This window comes from Nyctibius grandis, chromosome 13 (assembly GCF_013368605.1).
Source record: "Nyctibius grandis isolate bNycGra1 chromosome 13, bNycGra1.pri, whole genome shotgun sequence".
Lineage (NCBI taxonomy): Eukaryota > Metazoa > Chordata > Aves > Nyctibiiformes > Nyctibiidae > Nyctibius > Nyctibius grandis.
The window spans coordinates 17,857,124-17,879,970 of NC_090670.1; the positions used below are offsets into that span (position 1 = coordinate 17,857,124).

The window sequence follows — 22,847 nt, forward strand, 5'->3', positions numbered from 1 at the left end:
CTTTCAACAACACAATGTAGACATACCTTTGAGGCAGCAAATATTACTCCTATTAAGGCTCTTATGAAAGGATGGCTACCATGCAAATGCAATTAAAGAGCACGTTACATTTCAAAATATGCAAACCAAGTTCAACTTTAACTCTTTCAGAAAAAGAGCATATCAAACATTATAACCGTGACCCACCAAAGCATTTACATACATGCTTGAAGCTAAGTACACAGACTAGGTAAACTTAAGTAAAATGTCAGAACTGTCAAGCTATCTTAACCAGATCAGAACACAGCCAGTGATCAATGCCTTCCAACACCACAAGTCCCAATGTCTGCACCAACCAGGTCATTTTACATTCACATAAACCGCTGCTGACTGCAAAATTCCATATGCTTTTTCAGTCTGTGAGGCCCACAATTTTTAGCTTTGGCATTAATTTGTGATCACTGAACGTACTTAATCCCACCACTGAACCTGGGGAAGAGGCATGCACAGAGAGCACCTGTGTCATAGCAGTGCACAGCGGGAGCTGCATAATGGAAGTTACTTCCATCAGGCATTTAGAAAGATTCTGATTGACTTTCATATACTGTACCCCTTGCTTATGATCTCAGAGTGAAAGCTGAGGTTTTTTTAAACCATAACCAGCATTAGTACTAAATCAAACAAGCAATGCTAATCTACAAGAAAAAATTCTTACTTAATATTTTAGTATAGTAATGCTACTTGTGCAAACAGTATCTAAAGATGGTCTAATATTACCAGCAGGAAGTAAGCTTCATTCCTTCTCTATGTCATTATAATAAATTGAAATTAAATATAATGAAGATGGTCAGCTATGTGACTTTTTTATTGTTGCCACTAACGTAACTCAAAAATAAAAGAACTGGTAATTTGAAAGTGATGAAAGCGTGAAAACAAAAAGAACACAACAACTGTTGTGACCTCTTCCAGGATGTTACATGAACTGCCTGATGTGTGAAAGGTGCTAGGTTACTACTTTTTCTTTCTTCAAGCCTAATGCTAACACAATCAAATTTTAATTGTCTACTCAAAAGGAAACAATACATTGTTTTCAAAATTTTATATAATGTAATTTTTTTTGGCAACTATCAAATTGCCTAAAGGCCGAGACTTTTCAGAAGTTTTTTATCACATTACATTCAGTGCTTACAAATTTCTTACAAACAGTATATCTCACCTAAGAAAATAGTAGTTAAAAGCAGGAAGATTCCTTTATTTCAGTCCATCTAATTCTGAGTCACAGCAGCATATTATTTAGAGACTGCTAGGCACATACTGTGTGTGTATCTGCAATTAGAAGAAGGAAAAAGGAAAAGATCTATTTTACTTTAATCCTGACCAGCAGCTGTTAGCAATTTTCTTTAGTTATCACTGTGGGACATGATGGATGGGAAGACTCAATGTGCTGAGGAACTAGTATATAGAGTATACAAGTGCTCTCAAGGACTGTTGTTCAACAGCACATTCAGTTTAACTAGGAACTACAGACTGCAAGAGATAACAGATAGTTTCTGGGAGCATCTATCATTCTTCAGAGAAGCTGTCCGATCAAGAGGATAATATCTGGAAGAACAATTGCATGATCTTTTGCTATATAGCTAGTATATCATGTCATTGAAGGAGGAGAAAAGTGAACATTAACTCAAGAGGTAACTCAAACCCAGAAATCTGCATAAAACAACAAGTTGAGATATTACCATTTTAAGACTTTCCATACACATTGCAACACAGAGAAACGGGATACACAAAACCATGCAAGTGAACCAAAGCTAATTACAATAAACAAAACTATAATACACTTATTTCAAGACTTAAAACATTAAAATATTCACCCAATGCTAAATACAAGCAACAGAATAAGGTCTAGACCTAGCCATGTAATTCAATAAGAATTCAATCGGCTCTTCCAGCCTTTATTTCCCTCCTCTTTTTACTTGTTTTTATAATTTCAGGTCATAAACTTACTGAGTGACATGGGAGCCAAAAAGCAAATGTAAATAAAGCATCTTCCTCTCTTTATTAATAGCAATGCTCCAGGGATTTGTGATTATATATGTATGTAGCTGCACAGCCTTTTTCCAGACTATAATTACACAGGATGTCTTTCTCCCAAGGATAAAGCAGGACGCCAACTACTCCAATACTAGAAGTATTATTTGAAAAGACATCCTTTTCTGAGCAGACCTAGCCCATCTGGGTTGCATACTCATTTAAAAGCATGCATTGGCACCCATCACTAACCTTCTGTCTGAAAGTTGTGACCAATCATCATTAGATGTAGCTCTCAACTCATCAGATGAATACCCCTTTTTTACACTATAAGTCTTACAAACAAAAGCCCAGTGAAATAATTAATAACTTGGTCCCCAAACAAACGCTCCATTCCAAAATACAAAATCCAATATTAATCTTTCAAAGTGCTCAACCAAGTCATCACACCCATTCTGCCCCAAAGCTTAAACACAGACTATCAAGAAAGGCTGGAAATTACTCAACAAGCTTACAGAGATTAATCCCAGAAAACTTCAAAGATACCCCAATACATTTTAAATGACATAAAATAATATGGTCAGAACTCTGTCCTAAGACTCAAGAACTTTATAAAAAGTCCTGAATTTTACAAATACAGAAGAAGGTAGCCAATGCAAAGCATGAAATACAAAGAGTTTAAAGAAATTTTTTTTCATCTCAAAACACCTCAAACCACAGAAGGAAGCAAACTGCACTAGAAGACATTTACAAGTAGTCTTCAAGGGAAGTACCATGTAAAGCACATTGCATTAATCTAGACTTGACATTATGAGGGCATGTCTCACTGTAGCAAGGTCCATACTAAACACCAGATCAGAGACAGAAGATTAAAGTAAAACATTAGATGACAGAGTCACTGTTCTACTCATCTGAGAAAGGCAGAGACTCCAAGGTGAGCAGAAACTATGAACCTGCTTAATAAAGGCCATTCTTGCAAAGTCAAAAAATCATACATCCAACACTTTCATCCCCTCGTTACAACAGAAATACTAAAAAGGAGCACTCCATAACATATCCCCATTGCTTCCGACTGACATGTTGAATCAAAGGTAGAAGCGGAAACTTAAGAGATAATTAGAGCAACAAAGATCTTTTAGCACAAGGCAGCATAGCTGAGCAGCCTACCAACCAGAAGATTAATTATTTTGTTCGTTACTTAAAAAAAGAAGCTGTTAGTTGACTACTTCAGTTTATTAGGCATAGAAAAGTTTTCATCTCAAGGTCATTCTGAAAAACACCTCATCCCGTGTTTAAGCATGTATGAAGCCCAGCAGAAACCAGTGATAAAAACAAAAGTATAAGTATTTGCTGGCCGTCCTTCTGAACATGTCAGAGAAAAATGTCAATTTAATGCTGACAGCAAAAAAGGATGTCAGTCTAATTATATTTTTTTGGTTCTGTCATGCTCCTGATCCTATCTAAGTATTCCTCTGAAAAAAAAAAAATCTGATCAATAATGAAGGCACAATTATACAAACCTTAACATTCACTCTAAATGTAGCTATGCAAAAAAGGGTGAGAGGGTAGGGAAAACAAAGGTGAAGTATATTTCTCTTCCAGTAATTAAGTCAGTTTATTTTCCAACAGACATATAAATTTAAAATATGAAACAACAATAATACAGCTATAGAATCTAGGTTTTCTTTCAAAGCAGCAGCATATAAAACATATAAAAGCTAAAACCTCAGCACAAGCTTCAAAAAAACAAGGACTGAGTGAATTTTGCCAAAGACATGAAATTCACAAAATACAGTACACAAAAATACTGGAATGCATAAGATATAAAGCTACACATTTTAGGTCAAGAAAGACATTGTAAAGTATACAAAATTTGCAAAATTAAACCATGGGATTTAGGGGAGAGTACCATGAATACAAAGTTGGCAATTAATACTTGTAGATGGAGAGAAGAAAGTGGCAGTTCTACATTTAGCATTCAGTTTTCAGGTTCACGACTTCACTTTCTTAGCATCTTTTTTTCCAGAGTTCTCAGCGGCCAAATCTGCTTTTCTCTTCTGTGACTAAAAAGGGGGGAAAAAAAATTATTTTATAAATTCAACTAAATGATGGCATTATAAAGAAAAAAAAAAAAAAAAAAAGAGGTACATGACCTAACTATTCAAAAGAAGATAAGTGACCCTTAATGTAGTATATATTTCAATTTGGCTTTGCAGGATGTAATGGAAGGGCAAACAGAAATCCCAGATTTAGACACTTAATTCTGCTACCCTTTTTATCTTCTTGAAATCATTACATGGTCTCACTGGTACAGGTACCACACATACCACAAATTGGATGAAAACAAAATCAGGACCTTGACTTATATACAATTCTGTTCTAAAGATGATAACTTTCTTCTTATCATTTCTTCTTCCAGGAACTATGTAGGGGAGGAATAACAATCTGAGATTAAACTAAAGCAAACACGTGATGTAAATACGTAGATAGAAAGAGGGCAGTGTTACGTTTTCTTAAGAGCCTTCCTCTGCTACTCAAACAAAAGACTCTTCTCCAAAAAAAAAAAAAAGCCCCAAAATACTAGGAATTGGGAATAGCTAAAATCTAGGAGAGCTGTGAATAGACAAATATTTCAGTTATATCTCTCAACTAATGGTTTATAATAAATCAGTGACTATAATTATCTTTTTCATTTTCTAACAAAATATAACTGAATTATGCCCCACTAGAAGTAAAGTAAGTGCTGCTAAACATACTGCTGTAACTTTTGCTCCTCTTTTCTTCTTTTCAGCTCTTTCTTTTTCCTCAATTTCCATATTTTCTTTTTCTATTAATGATATGAGAGTATTGCAGCGTCTCTGAAACTCCTAAGGAAACAGAAAACATCAAATACTCTTAAGTGAGTTATACAAATTCTCTCATTTACATAAATACATTCAAAATTTTTGAATTCCAAAATACTTAGTATTTACAAAAACATTCAATATTCACGTACTAATAAGATTAGCTTAGCTATTGTTCATGCCTTTACCTTAGTGTAACCTTCTTTATCAACAAAGAGATATTTACTGAAATATTCAGCTTCCTGACAAGAGTTTTCAGGATTGTCTGTATCTTCCAAACTGACACTCAAAAGACTGATCTGATCTTTCATCCTGTTTAGATGAAGTGAATTACAGCCTGCCAGCATGCTATGCCACATTTTACGAAGAGAGGTCTTCAAGTATATCTTTAAAGCAGACATAAAAGGAACCAAAGCTCTCTCAAGCAACCCTTTTCTGTGGCACACAGCCTAGTTTATTGTGGTAAGATGCTGTAGAGCTCCAAACCAGGAAAAATCTATCCAGTCTGAAATCCTGAACTCCCTGCTGTGTTTTTAATCAAACAGCGCCCAAAAGGTAGCAGGCCCTAAATCCTTTTAGCATCAAGACTTACAAGCAACCTGAAAGTGATCAAGATTAAATGCCATAAGGTCATTCACACATTAAAAAATATTTCCAATACAACTCTAAAAGTATCTGCATTGCAGTTAATAACAGTCAGCTTGGTTAGTAGAACTCATTTGACTTGGACAGCTTCTTGTATCCCATCTCAAAAAAAGAGATCTCTTGCCAAATACATAATAGCACTCGTTTTTATTATAATTACTCAGTATATTCTATGTACGTTGAGAACAGTGACTTGACGGGCTGTTCTTTCCAACTCAAAGCAGGAAGCTTTCCTCTGAGGAGAAAAAAAGCCAGAAAAATGTGTCTTATCTCTATTAAATTCAATGAAGCAATTTTTGAACCACAAGCTATCCTAGAATTATCTCGTAGCATAAATCTTAACTGGCCTATTTGCAATGAAGTGAACAGGTGACCTTTCTGCCCAGGAATTAGTCTCTTTTCTCAGCGTCTGTAACCTGTATATTGCCTCAGCCATCACGTTACGTGATGGCAAACAATGCAGCCTGCACGCTTTCTTGATCCTGAATGTTCTGAAACAGTCAAGCATATGGCTCATCTTTGAGACTTTAATACCCTCAGGCTTAACCACACTCCTTAAGTTCTATAGTTTCCACAGAATCCTGTACGAAGGGTGCTCCATGGCCTTGGGTGAAAGCTGTGTAATTCAGAATGGACACAGAGAATCCTGCCACCACATGTATATTTTTTTTTTACAACAAAAAAAAATTCTTCAGGACATTTTTCTTTATAACTCCCTACTGGAAACATTCTAGTCTTATGCATGTAGTTTTGCAAATAGAGTATTACAATGAGTCATTTCTACCACATCCATGTAAAAGAAACCCTACACCACCCAGTACAAGTTCAACCATAAATTAGGGTGCCGTGCTTGTGCCCTGGAATGTGACAGTCCTGCTGGAGCTAAAATACTCTCACTTCAACCAATAAAAACCCTCACATTCCACCCACACAACAGTTTTTAGATAAAAAGGCAACAAGTCTGAGAAAACTTGAGTGCAAGCCATCCCAACATACATTGCATCCCCAAACACAGAACAATTGAGAGCCTCTGTCCCAAAAACCCACACTCTGTAGATGAATAGAGATGATAAAAAGACAGAAGTAGAAAGATGATTGTCAATATGCCAAAAGCATTTTACATCATTTAAATTCGTGTGTATTGCACTCAAAGACTTAGGAGCTGTAGGTGAAGACTGATGACAAGCTGCTCCATAAAACCAATCAGCTAGATCTTTTCCAGTATATGAGAAACTGGTTTGTGTTAAATTCAAGACAAGCAATTAATCAGAAAGGACTACGAAATAACCTCAATCCATTTGCCTAATGCACTAAGAAAAATCCTCCTCTTTCCTGGGGAAAAATGCTTGTATAAATGCATACATTTATTAAAGTGTACAGATTCATGGTTAGACTTTCCATACGGACTACTACTCCAGAACAACATGCTGTGGACAGAGTACGGACCCAAAAACAATTTTCTCTGGAGAATCACAGAAGCAGTTGACAGTAAAGATATTACACGCATACAGGTTTCTTCTACACCTACCATCAGGAAGAATGTGCATGATAAATCCTGCACTGAGCTACTGAAATTTCAATATGGACTGATCCACTCCACTTTATTACTATAAAAATACACTTGGAATTTAAAATGCTTTGCACCTTCAGAGAGGAGATTTTATTCAGTGTGGCCGGATACTTTTCTCTTTAGGATGGAAAGAGATAAGATGCACCTTGCTCACCCCTTCATAGCTATAAAGACTAGTATTGCAATAAATAGGACGGGAGCACTGAACCATCACCTTCTGCATGACTGGAGGCAGAGATGCTGACTTGGGAGCGAAAGTAGTCCGAAGCCCTGCCAACAGGCCTGTATATTCCTGTATTTACAAAGGAGTCATTTGTCTTATACTGGGTAGGGATTGCAGAAAGGTAAAAGAGAATATGCATAATTTATGACTTCAGAAAACATATACGTGTTTCACTACTGCCACAATATTTTGCATTCTTCTGCATGGACCGAAACAAAAGAACAATAACAACTAAAATTTAAAATCTAAACCTCCGTGCCCAACTAAAAAAAAAATTTTTTACAATTTTAGGCACTCTCAATCTCTTTGAAAACTTACATTTTGGGTAAACCATCTGGTTTTGGAATAAATAAATGAAGCAGAACTTTTGTTTTCCAAAGAGAAATCTTCAGAAGGAAAAGAAACAAATAAGAAGGTGGAAGATAAATGAGCTATTTCTATGGAATTCAAGAGACATCTAGTGGTTAGTAGATCACCAAGTTTTCTTGAAGAGTCTGTAAGTCCTCTTCAGAATTACACTGCCCTTTCCACCTTGTTTCATACTAGTTTGAATGTAATAAAGGGTAATTTTGAGAACACATATGAATTTCGGTATTCTAAGAAGTTTTATCCACTTTCACCGAACTTACTATTTACCCCTTTATTAAGGTTTGTATTTACACTTGGCTCATTACTCTTGGTATCAAGTGACTTTCCAGCATATTTCTTCATAAAAATTACCAAGCTAGTGAAAAATGGACCGACAGAAATTAATACTTCCACAAATGTCAGGATATTTGAATACATAAAATATACCAGTGATTGGCAGTTATAAACTACTAAATCATATATATCATGACAATTTAAAACACTTAAGAAAATTAAACACACCTTGAAAGATTACTTTAGCTTTGTATTTTCATACTGTTCTTTTTCAACTGTGTAATAGCAGAAAAACTAAAAATATTAGTATTAAGGGATAGAATTTTAAGAGAAAAGATAAGGCAACAGATCCACTATATTCCCAGTGCCTCAATTTCAGTATTAGACACCACAGAACATATTTCTACACTTCAAAAAATTATTCCTAAGCCCTTTAAAAAAATTATACCGACTATATGGATCTGCAAGAAAATTTAAACTGAATATTTACCTCTACCCCGACTTAATTATACATCAACTAATATTAAATGTGGAGCTACCTTTTTAATTTCTAGTATCCATTTCTATGATTTACTTAAATGTATTCCTCTACAGACAACTTAAAAGAAACTTCATAATAGACTAAATATTGGAGGTATGGATAATATTATGGACATAATTTTGAAGAAATACTGGATTTTAAACAGACAATTTAGCAAGTAAAGCTTGTAATTCTTTTTAATTAAGGGCTAACTGCTGCACTATTCAGAAACACTTTAATTGCCGAAATATCAAGTCGAAATTGTATTGCATAATTATAAGTAGCTCTGGGAAAAGCAAATATTCCCACCTGTTCACATACACATTTTAAATATTTTATCTTATGTTTTATTGATTCTTAGTACAGTACCCAGAACTCTGAAAGAACATTTTATAAACAAATCCTGAGGCCAGGAAGACAGTAAACAATAATGCACAGTGGTTCTGCAATTGCTAGACTAAACTACTAAAAAATCCAGATTTGTATACACATCGTATACACATTTGTATACAAAATGACATTTAAGATACCTGACTGCAGCATAGCATTTAATCAGAAATTTGCTTACAAGATGAGGAGGAGAATTTGTGACAGCTGTATAAGAGACAGCGTGCTCCACTCTTTTGTATCAGCCATGACCAATACGGTTTTGTATTCAAGCAAACAGAACAAATGTTCCACCTCTCACTTATTGCATGTGAGTAAGATGAAGTTATTACCAGTGTAATAAAAAAAATTTGTAAGTACACTTTTCCCAGATAAACACGTTCACGTGAAAATGCACATGTGTGTTTCTTACATAAGGTGCAAGACTTACAAATTTTACTCCTAAGAAAAAGGAATTGAATCAGGGGAGATCTGAGCAAAAATTCCATGGCAGAGCTAATAGCTTTTTATCATTAAGAGAGTCCCATATTCTGAGGTTGGTACCTACATAGGTTATTATTTGCAACCACCAAAGCTTGTTAGTGTTATCACTTCCCACTTAGTGACTAAATTAAAAAAGAATGGCTTTGCTCTTCACACACAGAAAGGAAAAAAAAAATACAGCTAAAATTCAGAGTACTAGTCTACTTGCTATCAAACTTGTATTATATTAGCTAAGTACAAACAAAATCTTCCAAAAAGTGTAACCACAAAAATTTAAGCACTTGCATGTGATAATCCTTATTCACAAGTACAAAGTGCATTTTAAACCAATTGCTTCAATGATTAATTCTTACATGAATCACTAAATTTCCTCATGCTTTTAGAAATTAAGTACCAATGTTAGAAAAGCTGCTCTTTTCTCCCAGTATATAATTCAGATGTTTTCAGTCTTTAATTTGTCCAATAATTCTGAAAAGCAGTCATATTTTAAGAGACATTGTTTGGCAACACTTTTAGTTCACAGTAAAAGTAACAAGGATATTTGTAAGGATAGTCTTCCTCCGCATTAATCCCTTTGGGTAACATGGGACTTCAGCTTGGTAGGTTTTCTGATCTGTTTGTTTCAACTGTATTGTATAGTTTGCTGTACTAAGGGAAAAGGTTATTTTATTAAAAACTAGAAATGAGCATATAAGTTATTCTTTCAGCAGTTGTTTCCTAGACTCCAATATTCTGGCACAGATCCAAATTTTATGTGATGGTGCTTAAGAAAAAGGAACAAGATACTGCATATAATGACTTAGTCCATGTAACTGATACCTACCATTGCAGTTCTAGATTTGATAAACCAGTCAAATCTGAACTGGGGAGCATTGCGCACACACTGCCTTAGTTCCTCGTACACATTTTCTTTGTCAAAGCCCATCTTGTGTAACATGCATATCAAAAATCTGTCTTCCTCTTCTGTGTAATTTTTCCCTTTGTTTGTTCCATACTGAATACGCAACTGATGAAAAGGTGCTTTATACCTTGCAATCTGAATGCAAAGCAAAAATATGGACTATTAAGCACAGAATATTACATCAAGGATTTGTTACATATTAGCATAGATTACTGATACATGGTATACTATATATGCTATATAAAAAAACAGAGCTCCCATCCCCAACTATTCCTTTTCTGAAGGAATTTGGAAGAAGTCAGCTGCAGAAAACAAAAAACCTGCAATGATTACTTTGGCATCGAGGGCTTTCTTGATACTGATCCTCCGTTGAATTCTTGCCTCTCCCCGTTCAATTTGAGCCATAATCCTCTCAATGTCCTGTAGTTCATTACAACGTTCCCAGAAAACAGCTAAAAACACAAAACAATTTGTAAAATAAAATCTTTTCCTCTAGTCTTACTACTTTACTCTGTTGAGGCACTCCAGAAAAAAAAGGAATGCAGTTTGTGGTTCCATTAAATCTTACAAGATTTACTAATATTCTCCCTTTTACTATCCTAGCTAAGAAATAAACTTGCACAGACCCTTTATTCAATGTCTTTAAAAGTTAACTATAAGAAAAGGTTCAGTAACAACTGTAACAAAGTTTACATTCAACATAATTCATTGTAGTCATGTAAAACTCTGAAAAAAATTACTTTTCAGGATCACTTTTCGTAAGAATGGTGAAACAGGTTAGAGCTGCTAGTCTAGCAGTGAAACATTCATATTTCAGTTTTTACCAGATATCTCTAAGGTCAGAGACTACTTTGTCTGTTACAAAAACTAGTAATTTGTGGCTTCTCCAGTGACGTCTTTTAGCCAACCCAAAATAAATTCAACACTTTGAAGGGAACTCTTGTGGAGCTCTTCCTTATTAAGCTATCGGAAGAACATTACAAATTTAATTTTACTAAACACCTTCATAAAATTTAAGTCTAAGGATGGAAGAGGAAGAATTCTGTACAAATTAAAAAGCACTGTGTAAATACAAAAGACAAAGATACAGTGTACTAGCTCAAATAGCATATATACTCACAGTATAAAGAATCACGTTGCCACTAAAAGCCAACTTCATGATTCCACAAGACCACGTTGTCAATGTAAATTAACTATGCCAAGTTCTAAATTTTGACTAAGGAGGGATAAAAGCAACTGAAGCCACATTTATATGCTGAAAACTCAAGCTTTTTAACAGAATTAAGTCTTCTGAAAAGAACGATCATGTACTTTTTAAAAAAAATACTCTTATACACATCCAGATTCTACATCTTGTAATTTTAAAAGAACATGTAGCAAAAATTATGGTGCTACCACGTGATTAAGAAGTAGATTTCAAAATATCACAAACCTGAATACTCAATGACCTCCTCAGGTGACTTTCCCTCCACCTCACGGGCAATATTGTCTATATCGTCACGACCGTATTTCTCATTAGCTTTAATGAATTGGTTAAAATCTCTTTTATTCCAGTTTGTAAAACCCTGTAAGCAGCAAGAGATCAAGAAGGCATTACTAGGTAGAAGGGAAACATTTTGCAAAATTTTGTCTTACGTATGTGTAAATTTGCTCCAATTGGCAATGCCTCTACAATGTCACATAATTAGTGGTTAATGATCTTTCAGGGTTTCCATAAACTTGTATTATCCAGGCTTTATTACTGAATCATTAGAAGTCTAAAGAGTTATTTTTGGGCATGACTCCACATGCATTAGTAAAAGCTTTTTACTCTTCTTTCTTTTTAAACTTTTTATGTGGTATTTCGCCAAAGAAACACGCTCAATCACAGGTTACTGTAATTTTATTTAAGTCACCCTTCAGTAGATAGAAGCAACAAATGTCTTAGGAGTATGGGGTGCACCAATGCAAGTTTCATTACAAGTTCCTAGAGTAGTGCAAGTATCTAAAGCAAGAGCTCCTACTTCGGACATTTACAAACCTTGAAACAAACAGTTGGATAAAAGCATAAGTATGTCAAGAAATGATCTCTAGTGCAAGAAGATGCAATCAAATGGAAACTCTATAGCATTGTCAAGCAGAAAACTTGTTATACACCAGTGAAATGAATCCAAAAGTGAACAACAGTTAAGTGAGATGCAATGCACAAAAACATTATCCAAGAATGAGGCATTACAATTTAAAGACAGGGAAAGGAGAAAACCTCAAGAACAAACAAGAAAATCACATGCCTGACAGCAATTTGTAGTGCATTGAGTTTCTTTCATCACAGAAATACATTTACAAGGAACTCTGTCAGTTCTCCAGCTGAATAAGCTCACTCCACAATTACACAGCATCTTTACAAGAAGTCTAATATACATATTACAAATATTTCTATTTAATCATTAACAGCAGTACTGACATGCATATCAGCACCAGCTTAAATATTTCCTCTGCTATGAACAGGTGAAATCAACAGTCAAATTGTGACCTTGCAAATTTCTTCTCAAGGTACACTACGTCCAATTCTTTTACAGAAGATTTTCTGAATCAAAAAATCTTGTTACTTTTTGAGACACCCCTTTCTTCTTAACAATTAGCTTTTAATAAGCCTACTCAGCAGGATCACAGTCTAAAAAGTCAAGAAACTAGCCAGTGACAGGGATGCAGTCCCAGTATAAAAGGAATATGCCTAATAACCTAACTGGGACAAAATTAATGGATGTGACGTGATGTCTCATACATCTGTGTAAATACCATATATGCCAATAGAGGCTTGTCCTCTCTGATTGAAACCCTTTTCGATAAAAAAAACATGCAAGGTAGATGCATATACCAGAAACCCACTGACTGGATTTCTGCATGTATTGCTGGGTAGGGCATCTACTATACAAGTCCTTGCCTCAGAAACATTGCAGACATCCAAGGAAATAGCAGGTGACTGACACATAAACTTGTTCAAGGACAGGAAAGGTCCCTCAAAGCAAAATCAAGCAAAATTATTACATGTTGTGTGCTATCTTCTTTCTATAACATAATGCACATGCTTTCCTGTGCATGTTTATCATTATTAGTGTTTATATTCCATACTAGTTAAAAAACATATGATGAAATACTTCAGCTGTTTTATTTTACCTGTGTTAGAAGCTTTTCTTTCTCCTCAGTTTCCTCAGTATTCAGAGGCATAGACTCATCTATCTTCTTTTGTTCCTCTTTTTGTACCTGAGCTGCATTTGGGAGGTCAGGATTCCTGGGGACCTAAAATCAGGGGTATCAATAAGCAGTAGTGCAGCAATGCTGTTAAAGAGACTGTACGCTTTTCTATCAGCCTTGGTTTACAATTTATAAGCACATGTTGGATCTCACGGAACTGATATAGTCCACCCTGACTAAGCATTTGTTGTCACAGAACAAAAAAAAAAAACCAAACAACAAAAAAACCCCACCACTCCAAACCTTGGCTACCCTGAAGAAACCAAACCACAACAAAAATATATTTTAAAGTAACTACCAGAATATTTTCATCAGTATCTACAAAACTGTCGCAAAATTGAAAATATTATCCTCCAAGACAAGGTTATGTATGAAATACTGTAATTTATCTATGGCTTGTTCCTTCTTGTCTCACAAGCTCTTAATATAAAGTTTATCTTCACCTATAAGTAACAGAAGGGTCCTATTCACTTTTTCTTTAAGAAAGTTCAGTGAAAGACATGATAGAACAGACGTAAATGGTAAAATACATTTTTTCCAACTATTAAATATTAAAGCACTGACCTGTACAACAGTTACCAAATGTGTTTTACCTAGATTCGAATCTTATTGCTTAAACCCTTCCTCCCAAACATAGGACTAGATTTTGTCAGATGATGTTACAATTTTGTTACACCCTGTACCCTCCACTTCTACACACAGTGCCTTAGGGATATTGTGAGAGGCAGAGCCTCGCCTAGGGTAAGCTGTCATAGTTCACTGATTTCAGTGGCACTGCTCATTAGCAAAGGATCTGCTCTCTTACATCCAGTGGTTTATAATGTCTTATAACTACAGTGAAATACTAAGTTCTGCCAGGTCTACTATAAAGCTATGCACACCGCTGAAGTGAGGACCAGACAGACATTATGTAAACAAGGCCTAGCACTATTTTATTTGTCCCCCTCCACAATGACACCAATTTAATATTTGTGACCTTTAAACTGTGTACTGCAATTCCATACCATACAACAGCAAGCAAGTATCCAGTAAAGATTTTGCAGACCTTATGTATTTTTGCAGCAAAAGGCAAAGGAAGTTAAGAGATGTTTTAACATCTGGCTAAGAAGTTTTCTTGGCTTCTGTGGTTTAAGTTAACACTGACACATAAAGCTTGGTCTCTACCTATTTGATACCTTCTGATATTGTTTATGGCAGTCTTCAGTTTTAATAATAAACTCTCTTCAGATGGAAAGTTATACTTCCATTTCAAAGCAGAACAAACTTAATCATATTTATCACTTTCACCACCAGTAAACAGTCATAGTAAGTTCTTAAGATAACAAGTATTCGTGTTCAACCTATCCAGCCTGACAGATTTCATTAACAGGACTGAAACACCTCTCTTTTTACATGCGTGTTGTCAACACTAGCCATTCTCCAATCCTTATTTATTGGAGTGTTAATTGAATAATTTCTTTCCCTAAGCTGATTATACTTCCTTTAATTCTTATGTTGTCTACCCTGCCATCCACATTAAATTCTTTTTGCTTCAAACTAGATTCTAAAACACTTTATGCTTTTTCTTAAAAATATATTTTGCAAATATTGATTCTACTCTTTTGCAACACCAGTTTCCTATCCGTTGCTTTGTATGACAAGTTTATGTTCTCCAACACATTTTATATGTGATTTCTTCTTGCTGCAACCTGCCATGAAACATGGGGCTTTTTGAAGTAAGTTACATGTCTAGAAGTAGGGAATCCATTTGATTTACTCGGCCAATACTGGCGCAAGTAATGAAAATCAACATCAAAACAGAATTCACGTTCACTGCTTCTCCAGTAATGTCAGCAGGGAAGAGGGAGAAATTCAGCTAAGGCATAGTAGGAAAAAATAAGGTAACTCTGTTGTCTGGTTTTCTTTTTGTACTAGTAATACATTCAGACTGCTCCACACCTTTAAACATTTTATATCCCACCAAATGCAAGAAAAATGTCACTTTGCTTACCATCATATCAACACAAAGTCAACTTCAATATTACTACCTTAAGTTACTTTCTGCACAAGATATACGAAAGCTATAACGAAAGAAATCATACCCTGGAAGGTGATCTTACATTAGTCAAAAATGATTTTCTCGCCTTAGACCACATATCACACTTTTGTTTTTGACGAGTATATAAAGCATCAGAACTGTCTTTTTTCTACTCTATTTTATTGTTAGGAACCCACCACAAAACACAAAGCTACACAGATACGAAATTTTTAATGAAGGAAGGAATTACAAGCTACTTTTTCTGTTGGCAGTGGAACAGAAACAGGGGAATAGAGGTTTTAAGCCATCTCCTTCACAATGAGAAGCACTTTGCAAAAAAATAAGACCAGAATTACATATTTTTCAGTTGCAGTCTCATTTACTTTATTTAGTTATTGCCAAGGTTGCAGTAAGTCTGCAAAGAGGAATACAAATACATTTCACTAATTGGAAAAGAAAAAAAAGCATTACCTTATACCCTATAGTCTTACGATAATACAGAATTTCTTTTTCCAGAAGTTCAAATAACCGTGGTGGGAAAAACTGGAAATCCTGAATATTTGGTTGTTTTGGAGGTCGTGGAGCCTTCAAAAATACACAGGTACATTAACATTACATAAGCTTGATTTCTGTGCAATAAACCTGCCATAATTCAGCAGCAGTGGTACCCTATCACTTTGCAAATACATTCATTTTATTAGAGAGCAGAGGATGCAACATGGGAGAGAAGAGCAGAACAACAAAAAACCCTCCGTACTTGCCAACTTCTTACCTTTGGGACTTTTGGTTCACTAACACGTAGGGCTTCTCTGAAATAAGCGTCAACTGCGTAGTTAGCTTTGCGTTCTCGTTTTGGAGGCTCTATCCATTCCATCATGCTCAGCTACACACGCAGAATAGAATAAAAAGATATTAAAAGTAACTGCATGCTTTCCTAAAGTCACAAAAATAATGACTAACGTGGCATCGCAAAACAGGAACGTATTTTTGCACAGCAAATCTAATGGTTGTGCTCAACAATATGGATTCTACAACAGAGCTCAAAAATAAGCTAGAAGTTATAGCTGATTATAATACGCATTTAAACACAGAAAAGATAACACTCAAGTAAAGCAGTGCAGTGGCATGGATAGATCCCTTTATTCTACTTGCTTCAGACACGTGAGTAAGCTTATGATTCCATCTACCAAAACACAATGGAAGGACTGGGAACTTGTGCTCTGTATTTTGTAATATCTTGTGATGAGTGAATTGCTTCTCCTCTAAATATCACAATGAATAACCTCTACAGAGGCTACAACACTGGCAAAAAAAATATCATTAGCAGTGCATTAATCTTAACTCAATTACTTGTATTAAACTTACTAAAGCATATTTCAAGGCTATGCTGGATTTAGCTAGCTTCTTGTAATGAAATTATCAACATGAAAAAAAGAATCTTATGTATATACGCACACACTCTATTCTCATTAAATATTTTATTTTTCTAAATGTTTCTTCAAAATTGATAAGAAACCTGGATTAGGAGGGTATTCTGTAGTTAACAAATAAGAGCTCATGTATCTGATTCCAGAGAAGACCTTAAGGATATCTTGACTATACGTCTCGTGTAAAACACAGAGAGACAGTGATAACATTGTGGGACCCTGAGTAATACCTCTTTGTTTGGATGATCCTTGTGTAATTAGGTAAATCATTGTACAAACAGTTCATGTTAATGCTTGTGACTTTCACTGCAAAAAAAACTTAAGTCCAAGTTCCACATACAAAATCATTATCAGGCGTGTTTTTTCCTCTTGGTTATGTGGCACTAAAATAATACTGACTGCAGCCATATAGTAGGATGCAACATAGGGTAAAATTTGAGCAATATTATCAGATTTTACCATGAAGTAAAACAGTGGGGCCAAAAGCTAATCTAACAAAAATTCAGAATATTGATGTTTCTGCAGAACTAAGTGAATTTTTCAGTAGCTCGTTACTTCTCTAGAATAACCTTCATAGCCATAACGTTTCTAGTATGGCCTTTATGCTTGCACCTCAAAACTAAAGCCATAAAGACAAGAAAAGTTACCTTTTGTTTTTCTCTATAATCTTCACCTTCAAAGTTGTATAAGCTCATCTCTGTGTCCATAGTGAAATTTCGTAAGGAGCTCTCCCCCATTTTCTGCAATCGTTCATTCATTTCAGCTGTCTAAAAATACAGGAAGATACTTTTAGGCTTACTCAAGCTGTTTTATCTTTTCTGAAAAAAAACAGCTTTCATCATCATTAAAACATTCTCGACGTCTTTTTTCTGCTTTAAACTTTTACTTACGTTTTTCTTGTAAGGAAAGATGCCCATAACGCTTTTCAATTCTGAACAACCTGACTCCAAGACTTTCCATTAAACTAGATTTATTATGCTGGGATGTAGCCCTACAACTGTATGATTTAATCTTTAAATTTAAGTGAAATTTATGCCCAGCTCTTTGGAGCTGAATGGCAGTTCATTTTTCCACAGAGTTACCTATTCCCTAATAAAGCTCCATAAAGTTTTTGTGTCTATTAGAATTGTTGGCATAAAATTTACATCTTTCTAAAAGCCCACAAAATAAACAGTACTTAAGATATGGTGCACAGAGTCTGAACTTTGAAAATAGTTATAACTCACTAATTATACTCCTTCAGAACTTTCATATGCTTTAAAATATTTACGAATAGTAAAGTAATAATTGGGCATAAAAATAGATTTACATAATTTCTCTTTTGTGCATATATATATTCAACGTTTGACACATTTCAAACTCCATATGAAATTGTTCTCTAACCTTCTTTTCACCTCTTTCTAAAATAGTGGTTATATCTTCTTCTGTCAGCTCACTATCTTTGGAAGCAAAAACATGCGTGGCTCCGTGCCGGATCATCTGCAGCATTTCATCTTTTGCCAGTTTGTTAGACTGTTGGTCTATAAGCCTTCCTAAAATTAGAAGAAACATGTTTAAAGTTATAATACAAGAGTTCTAGTACGACCATGCAAACAATGGATTTTTTTAGTTCACTGGCAGAACAAGAAAGGAAAATCAGAAGAACCATACAGAAAAAAAATTACATTTCATTTGAGCTGAAAATAAACAGAAATCAGGAACTTCATGGAAAATAAAAAAGTAACAACTTTGGATCAAGCCACAACAAAAAATGTTTCACATTCAGATAATCCAAATTCTATGTTTAAGATCTTATTCTTATAAAGTTAGCTGAACTTTTAAGATCAAAATCTTATTTTGAGATGAAAAATGACAAAGTATTGTGTAATAACCGCTAAGAAGTACTTAATATTTTTAACACTTCACCCAAATTCAACCCAAATCTCTCAATATTTTTCCCCAAACTCCAATTTCTGTCCCAAAATTTCACTTATCCTATCTCATCTCTTCACAGACCATCAAAATTTTGACCATCACCCTTTCAGCAGCCCACCCTTTTGGAAATACAACCTTCAAAACTTAACGTTTATTTTGACAAACTATTCTTCCAAGAGCTTCTAAACAAAGACACACATAGTAGTTTTAATGTTCAATAAATTAATATGTGGTAAGAAGCACATCTATATAATTATTTTTATCTCTCATGGAACATTTCTTTTTCTTTTTTTCCTTTTTAACATATCACAAAGACCAAGTAATATCTATTCAGCTGTAGTTTGCTTTCCTCATTTAGAGGCTTAGTATAAGTCTATGCCCACATTATTTAGGAAAAGATAATTTTTTCAAAAATTTCAGCTGAACAAGTGAATAACTTATAAATGATAGTTTCTTAGGTAGATTTAGTGTACTGCTATTATACACAAGGCCTGCTTTTTCTCATACTGTACATTTGTACAGTTATTTAACCCATACTTTAAGGGACTGAACAATTCTGTTGCGGACAAACACATATAGCAGTTGATACCTTGTTGTATAACTATAGAGTCCAGTCTCAGTTTTATTTCAGCTCTTTCTACAATCCTCTCTTCAACAGTATCATCAGTGATAAGTCGAAACACCCGTACTGGTTTTTTTTGACCAATACGATGCGCACGATCCTAACAAACATAAATCAATGAGTGTTCAGCAACAAAAACTCACAAGCAATAGACATTTAGCTTGCAGAAACAGCAGACTGAAACTAGCATGTACTTCTTAGTTCCTTGCTTATTTAAGAGTATACAAAAACATAAAACCAGTACAGAAATATTTACTTATATCTTGTTATCACATCTTTTTAAGTTTGGGTCATTTCATAGTAATAAATGCATCTACCTCGTTGTAAATGAAGATAATGTCTGTCTAGACTGCAATTGGGAAGTGGAGATACAATAGTATATACATACCTCTCACTTGACACAGGTATTGAAACTTTGGCATTCCTGGCTTAAGCATGTTAACTCCAGGGGCAAAGCCTACGCAGCCACAGCTTCAATACTGTAGCTGTCCCAAGCTAGCTACGTTAAAGTACCAATATGCAGCTCACATAGTACAGGTACAATACACAGCAAATGAGGTTATATGACTAACATATATACTTATTTGTAACAAAACTTGTGTTTATTCTCTTGGAAAACATGAATAAAAATATTATTTTGTCCTCTTAAAAGTTAAACAACTGGCCTTCAAGCTGTTGGTACCAGGATGTTCTGACTGCCCTTTAAACATGAGCTGTTAAATCTTTTACTCTGCTGCATAATATTAATTTCTTCCTGATGCTACTAAAACTCACAAACTCATCAGTTTCCAGGAAGTTGGTCTACTATTGGTAGTCAGCATGCGTATTGAAAGGATGAGTTATTCACAGTAAGTATGTGCTGTGTTTAAAGGCACTAAAATGAAAAAAAAACAAAACAAAACAAAAAAAAACAAACAAAAAAATCCAACCAACCAACCAACCAAAAAAACCACAAAAAGCCGCAGAAGAAATACCCACCCCTCCAATCATGGAAGAAGGATCATGTGATTTCTGGTCCACATGAGATAAATTATAGACTTGATCTTTTGATATTCAGCACTCAGAAAGCAAACAGTTTAGTATGTTTAACCCAAAGATTCCCTGGCATCACCACCGAATGATTTTACACTTATGCAGAAACAAGGTGGGTTGCAAAAGCATAAGCTTCCCAAAAGGGAGGAATATAAAGCTGCATGCTCTTAATTATTTGCTATTGTTTTGGAAACAGCCCTCTGTTATTCATTTACTGTTGTCTTCTGAAAAGACAGAATTAAGAATAATTCTGTGGATAAACAAAATTGACACAGTATTTTGACAGAAGTAATCTTATTCAATTATTAAATAATTAAAACATATTTACAGAGAAAAATCTACAGTTTCTTCCACAAATCTGTTCATGGTCTTTTTATTCCTTAGTTTCTTGGTATTAAATACAAAAAGTAAAGAAAAGGAACAAAAATGCAAGTTCTGAAAACACTTATACAAAACAGAACAATGACAACTAACAAACGAATGTGTATTACGGAGTTAACTCACCATGGCTTGTAGATCTACTTGAGGGTTCCAATCTGAATCATACAGAATAACCACATCAGCAGTTGCCAAATTAATTCCAAGACCTCCAGCTCTGGTACTCAGCATGAAAATGAATTTACTGCTGTTGGGAGCATTAAATGTGTCTATTGCTTCCTAAAAGAAAAAAAAAGTGTCATTAAAGTATCAGAGTTTTCAAACAAACTTCCAATATGTTGGTGGCTTTGCAATGAAATTTCTTTGAAACTTACAGAATTTTCATACCAAAACCAATTTTTATAGAAGTAAGAAACTGTAGGTTTGTACAGGTGGAAAAATCCACTGAGTCCACAAAACACTACATTTTTCATTTATTGAGGAACAAATGAAACCTACTTTACTGTAGAGTTTGGTTAGGAAAAACATATACCCTTAGCAGCCTTTTTAAACTGTAGTATTTTTGCTTTAAACAATGATGTAACTACTTATACATATATATGTAAACACTAACATCTTAATAACCTAACATGTAAAACAAAGACATTTCTTGTTTATATACAACTTTCTCACCTCTCTTTCTTCATGTGGCGTCTGTCCATCAAGTCGGCAGTACTCATATCCACGCCACATGCAATAGTCTTCCAAAATATCCAGTAAGCGAGTCATCTGACTAAAAAGTAGAACTCTGGAACCTGACAGAACACAGAAGGTTTTGTCATTGGTTTTCTGTTTTAACATTAATCTTATCACAGAGCCTACTATAGAGCATGAATAAGAATTCATGTGAAATATTCTGTACTACGCCTAATTTACTCAAATATGACTTTCTTCTGAAGTTACTTTTCTGGTATTGATTTAACCTCTCCTCAAGACAGGTTACTTGGTAATTTATACAGAGGTAATACACAGCTGAAGAAACAGAACACTTAAAACCACGGTAGGATAATTAGCTGACAATTGATGTGCACAGACAAACTAATCCTCTCATCAGAAATTTTCTTATAGACAGCAGAAGGGAGGCTCTGTTCTTCCTTTCCTTCTACTTCTCCATATTATTAGTCTTCCTCATCATTCCTGTAAGCCTTCCTTCCCTCCATGTGTTAAGATCTACATAGAAATGATTTTCAACAAAAAACTCACTGACAGTCATGAATACATTCACTGGAGGAAAGACAAGAATGAATCCATGCAATTTTTGAAAGGTAGTTTTACTTACAACGAGCATTCAGATCACTACTGTTCATAAACAGTACTCACCTTGCTCTCTGAGTTTTGCTAGCAGTTTATCCAGAACTAACATTTTACCACTGTTAGTGATGAGATGCGTGTCAGTGGTGTAAGGAGGGCCCGGCTCAGCACCATCAAATAGGTAAGGATGGTTACAGCATTTCCGCAGCTGCATCAGAATATTCAGCAGACGCATCTTATCCAGTTTCCCCGCTGAATTCAGGATATCAATATCTTTCATCAGGATCTTTGTATACCTGAAGTTTTACAGGCAATTTGGAACAACTCTCTGTTTTTATTTGATATTTAAAACACGAATGAAACCCTGCAATATCCCAATTACTTATTTCTGGATGTGGGAGTTTGCTTTGTTTATATAATAATGAGCTATATTATTATGAAACTTGGTGAAAATACCTGACTGATAATGAGAATTTATAAATCCATTCCTAAATATGAAAGGCAATTTGTCTGTGAGTGACAATGATCTGTCATTTACTGGGTTATCTTACACTTCCATTTTAGGATTACGAAGTGGATTAAAGATAACATTTATTTGACTGAAGCTGCTACAATGAGCTGGCACCTTTTCTCACATCTCTTCTGGGTATGTGGCTCCTCAAAGTTTTATTTTTATTTCAGCTCAGACTTTTCCTGGTGCATACATACTTGG

General features: G+C 34.8%; 1 protein-coding gene across 4 annotated transcripts in view; it reads right to left on the reverse strand.

Moving 5' to 3' along the window:
- Window positions 1-3,219: 3,219 nt before the first annotated feature.
- SMARCA1 (SWI/SNF related, matrix associated, actin dependent regulator of chromatin, subfamily a, member 1) overlaps window positions 3,220-22,847 on the reverse strand; it is a 33,722-nt gene continuing 14,094 nt past the window's right edge. For 3 of the 4 annotated variants that reach the window (XM_068411714.1, XM_068411715.1, XM_068411716.1), the window contains 14 exons: window positions 22,205-22,431; window positions 21,518-21,639; window positions 20,972-21,124; window positions 19,403-19,535; window positions 18,283-18,431; window positions 17,547-17,666; window positions 16,245-16,355; window positions 15,944-16,057; window positions 13,378-13,500; window positions 11,654-11,786; window positions 10,555-10,673; window positions 10,144-10,356; window positions 4,764-4,874; window positions 3,220-4,070 (listed from right to left, as the gene is read on the reverse strand). In XM_068411714.1, coding sequence (XP_068267815.1) covers window positions 3,999-4,070; window positions 4,764-4,874; window positions 10,144-10,356; window positions 10,555-10,673; window positions 11,654-11,786; window positions 13,378-13,500; window positions 15,944-16,057; window positions 16,245-16,355; window positions 17,547-17,666; window positions 18,283-18,431; window positions 19,403-19,535; window positions 20,972-21,124; window positions 21,518-21,639; window positions 22,205-22,431 — 1,900 coding nt within the window. In that variant the 3' untranslated portion in view covers window positions 3,220-3,998. Of the gene's footprint in view, window positions 4,071-4,763; window positions 4,875-10,143; window positions 10,357-10,554; window positions 10,674-11,653; window positions 11,787-13,377; window positions 13,501-15,943; window positions 16,058-16,244; window positions 16,356-17,546; window positions 17,667-18,282; window positions 18,432-19,402; window positions 19,536-20,971; window positions 21,125-21,517; window positions 21,640-22,204; window positions 22,432-22,847 lie in introns of those variants that run through there. The other variant, XM_068411717.1, reaches the window with a different exon arrangement.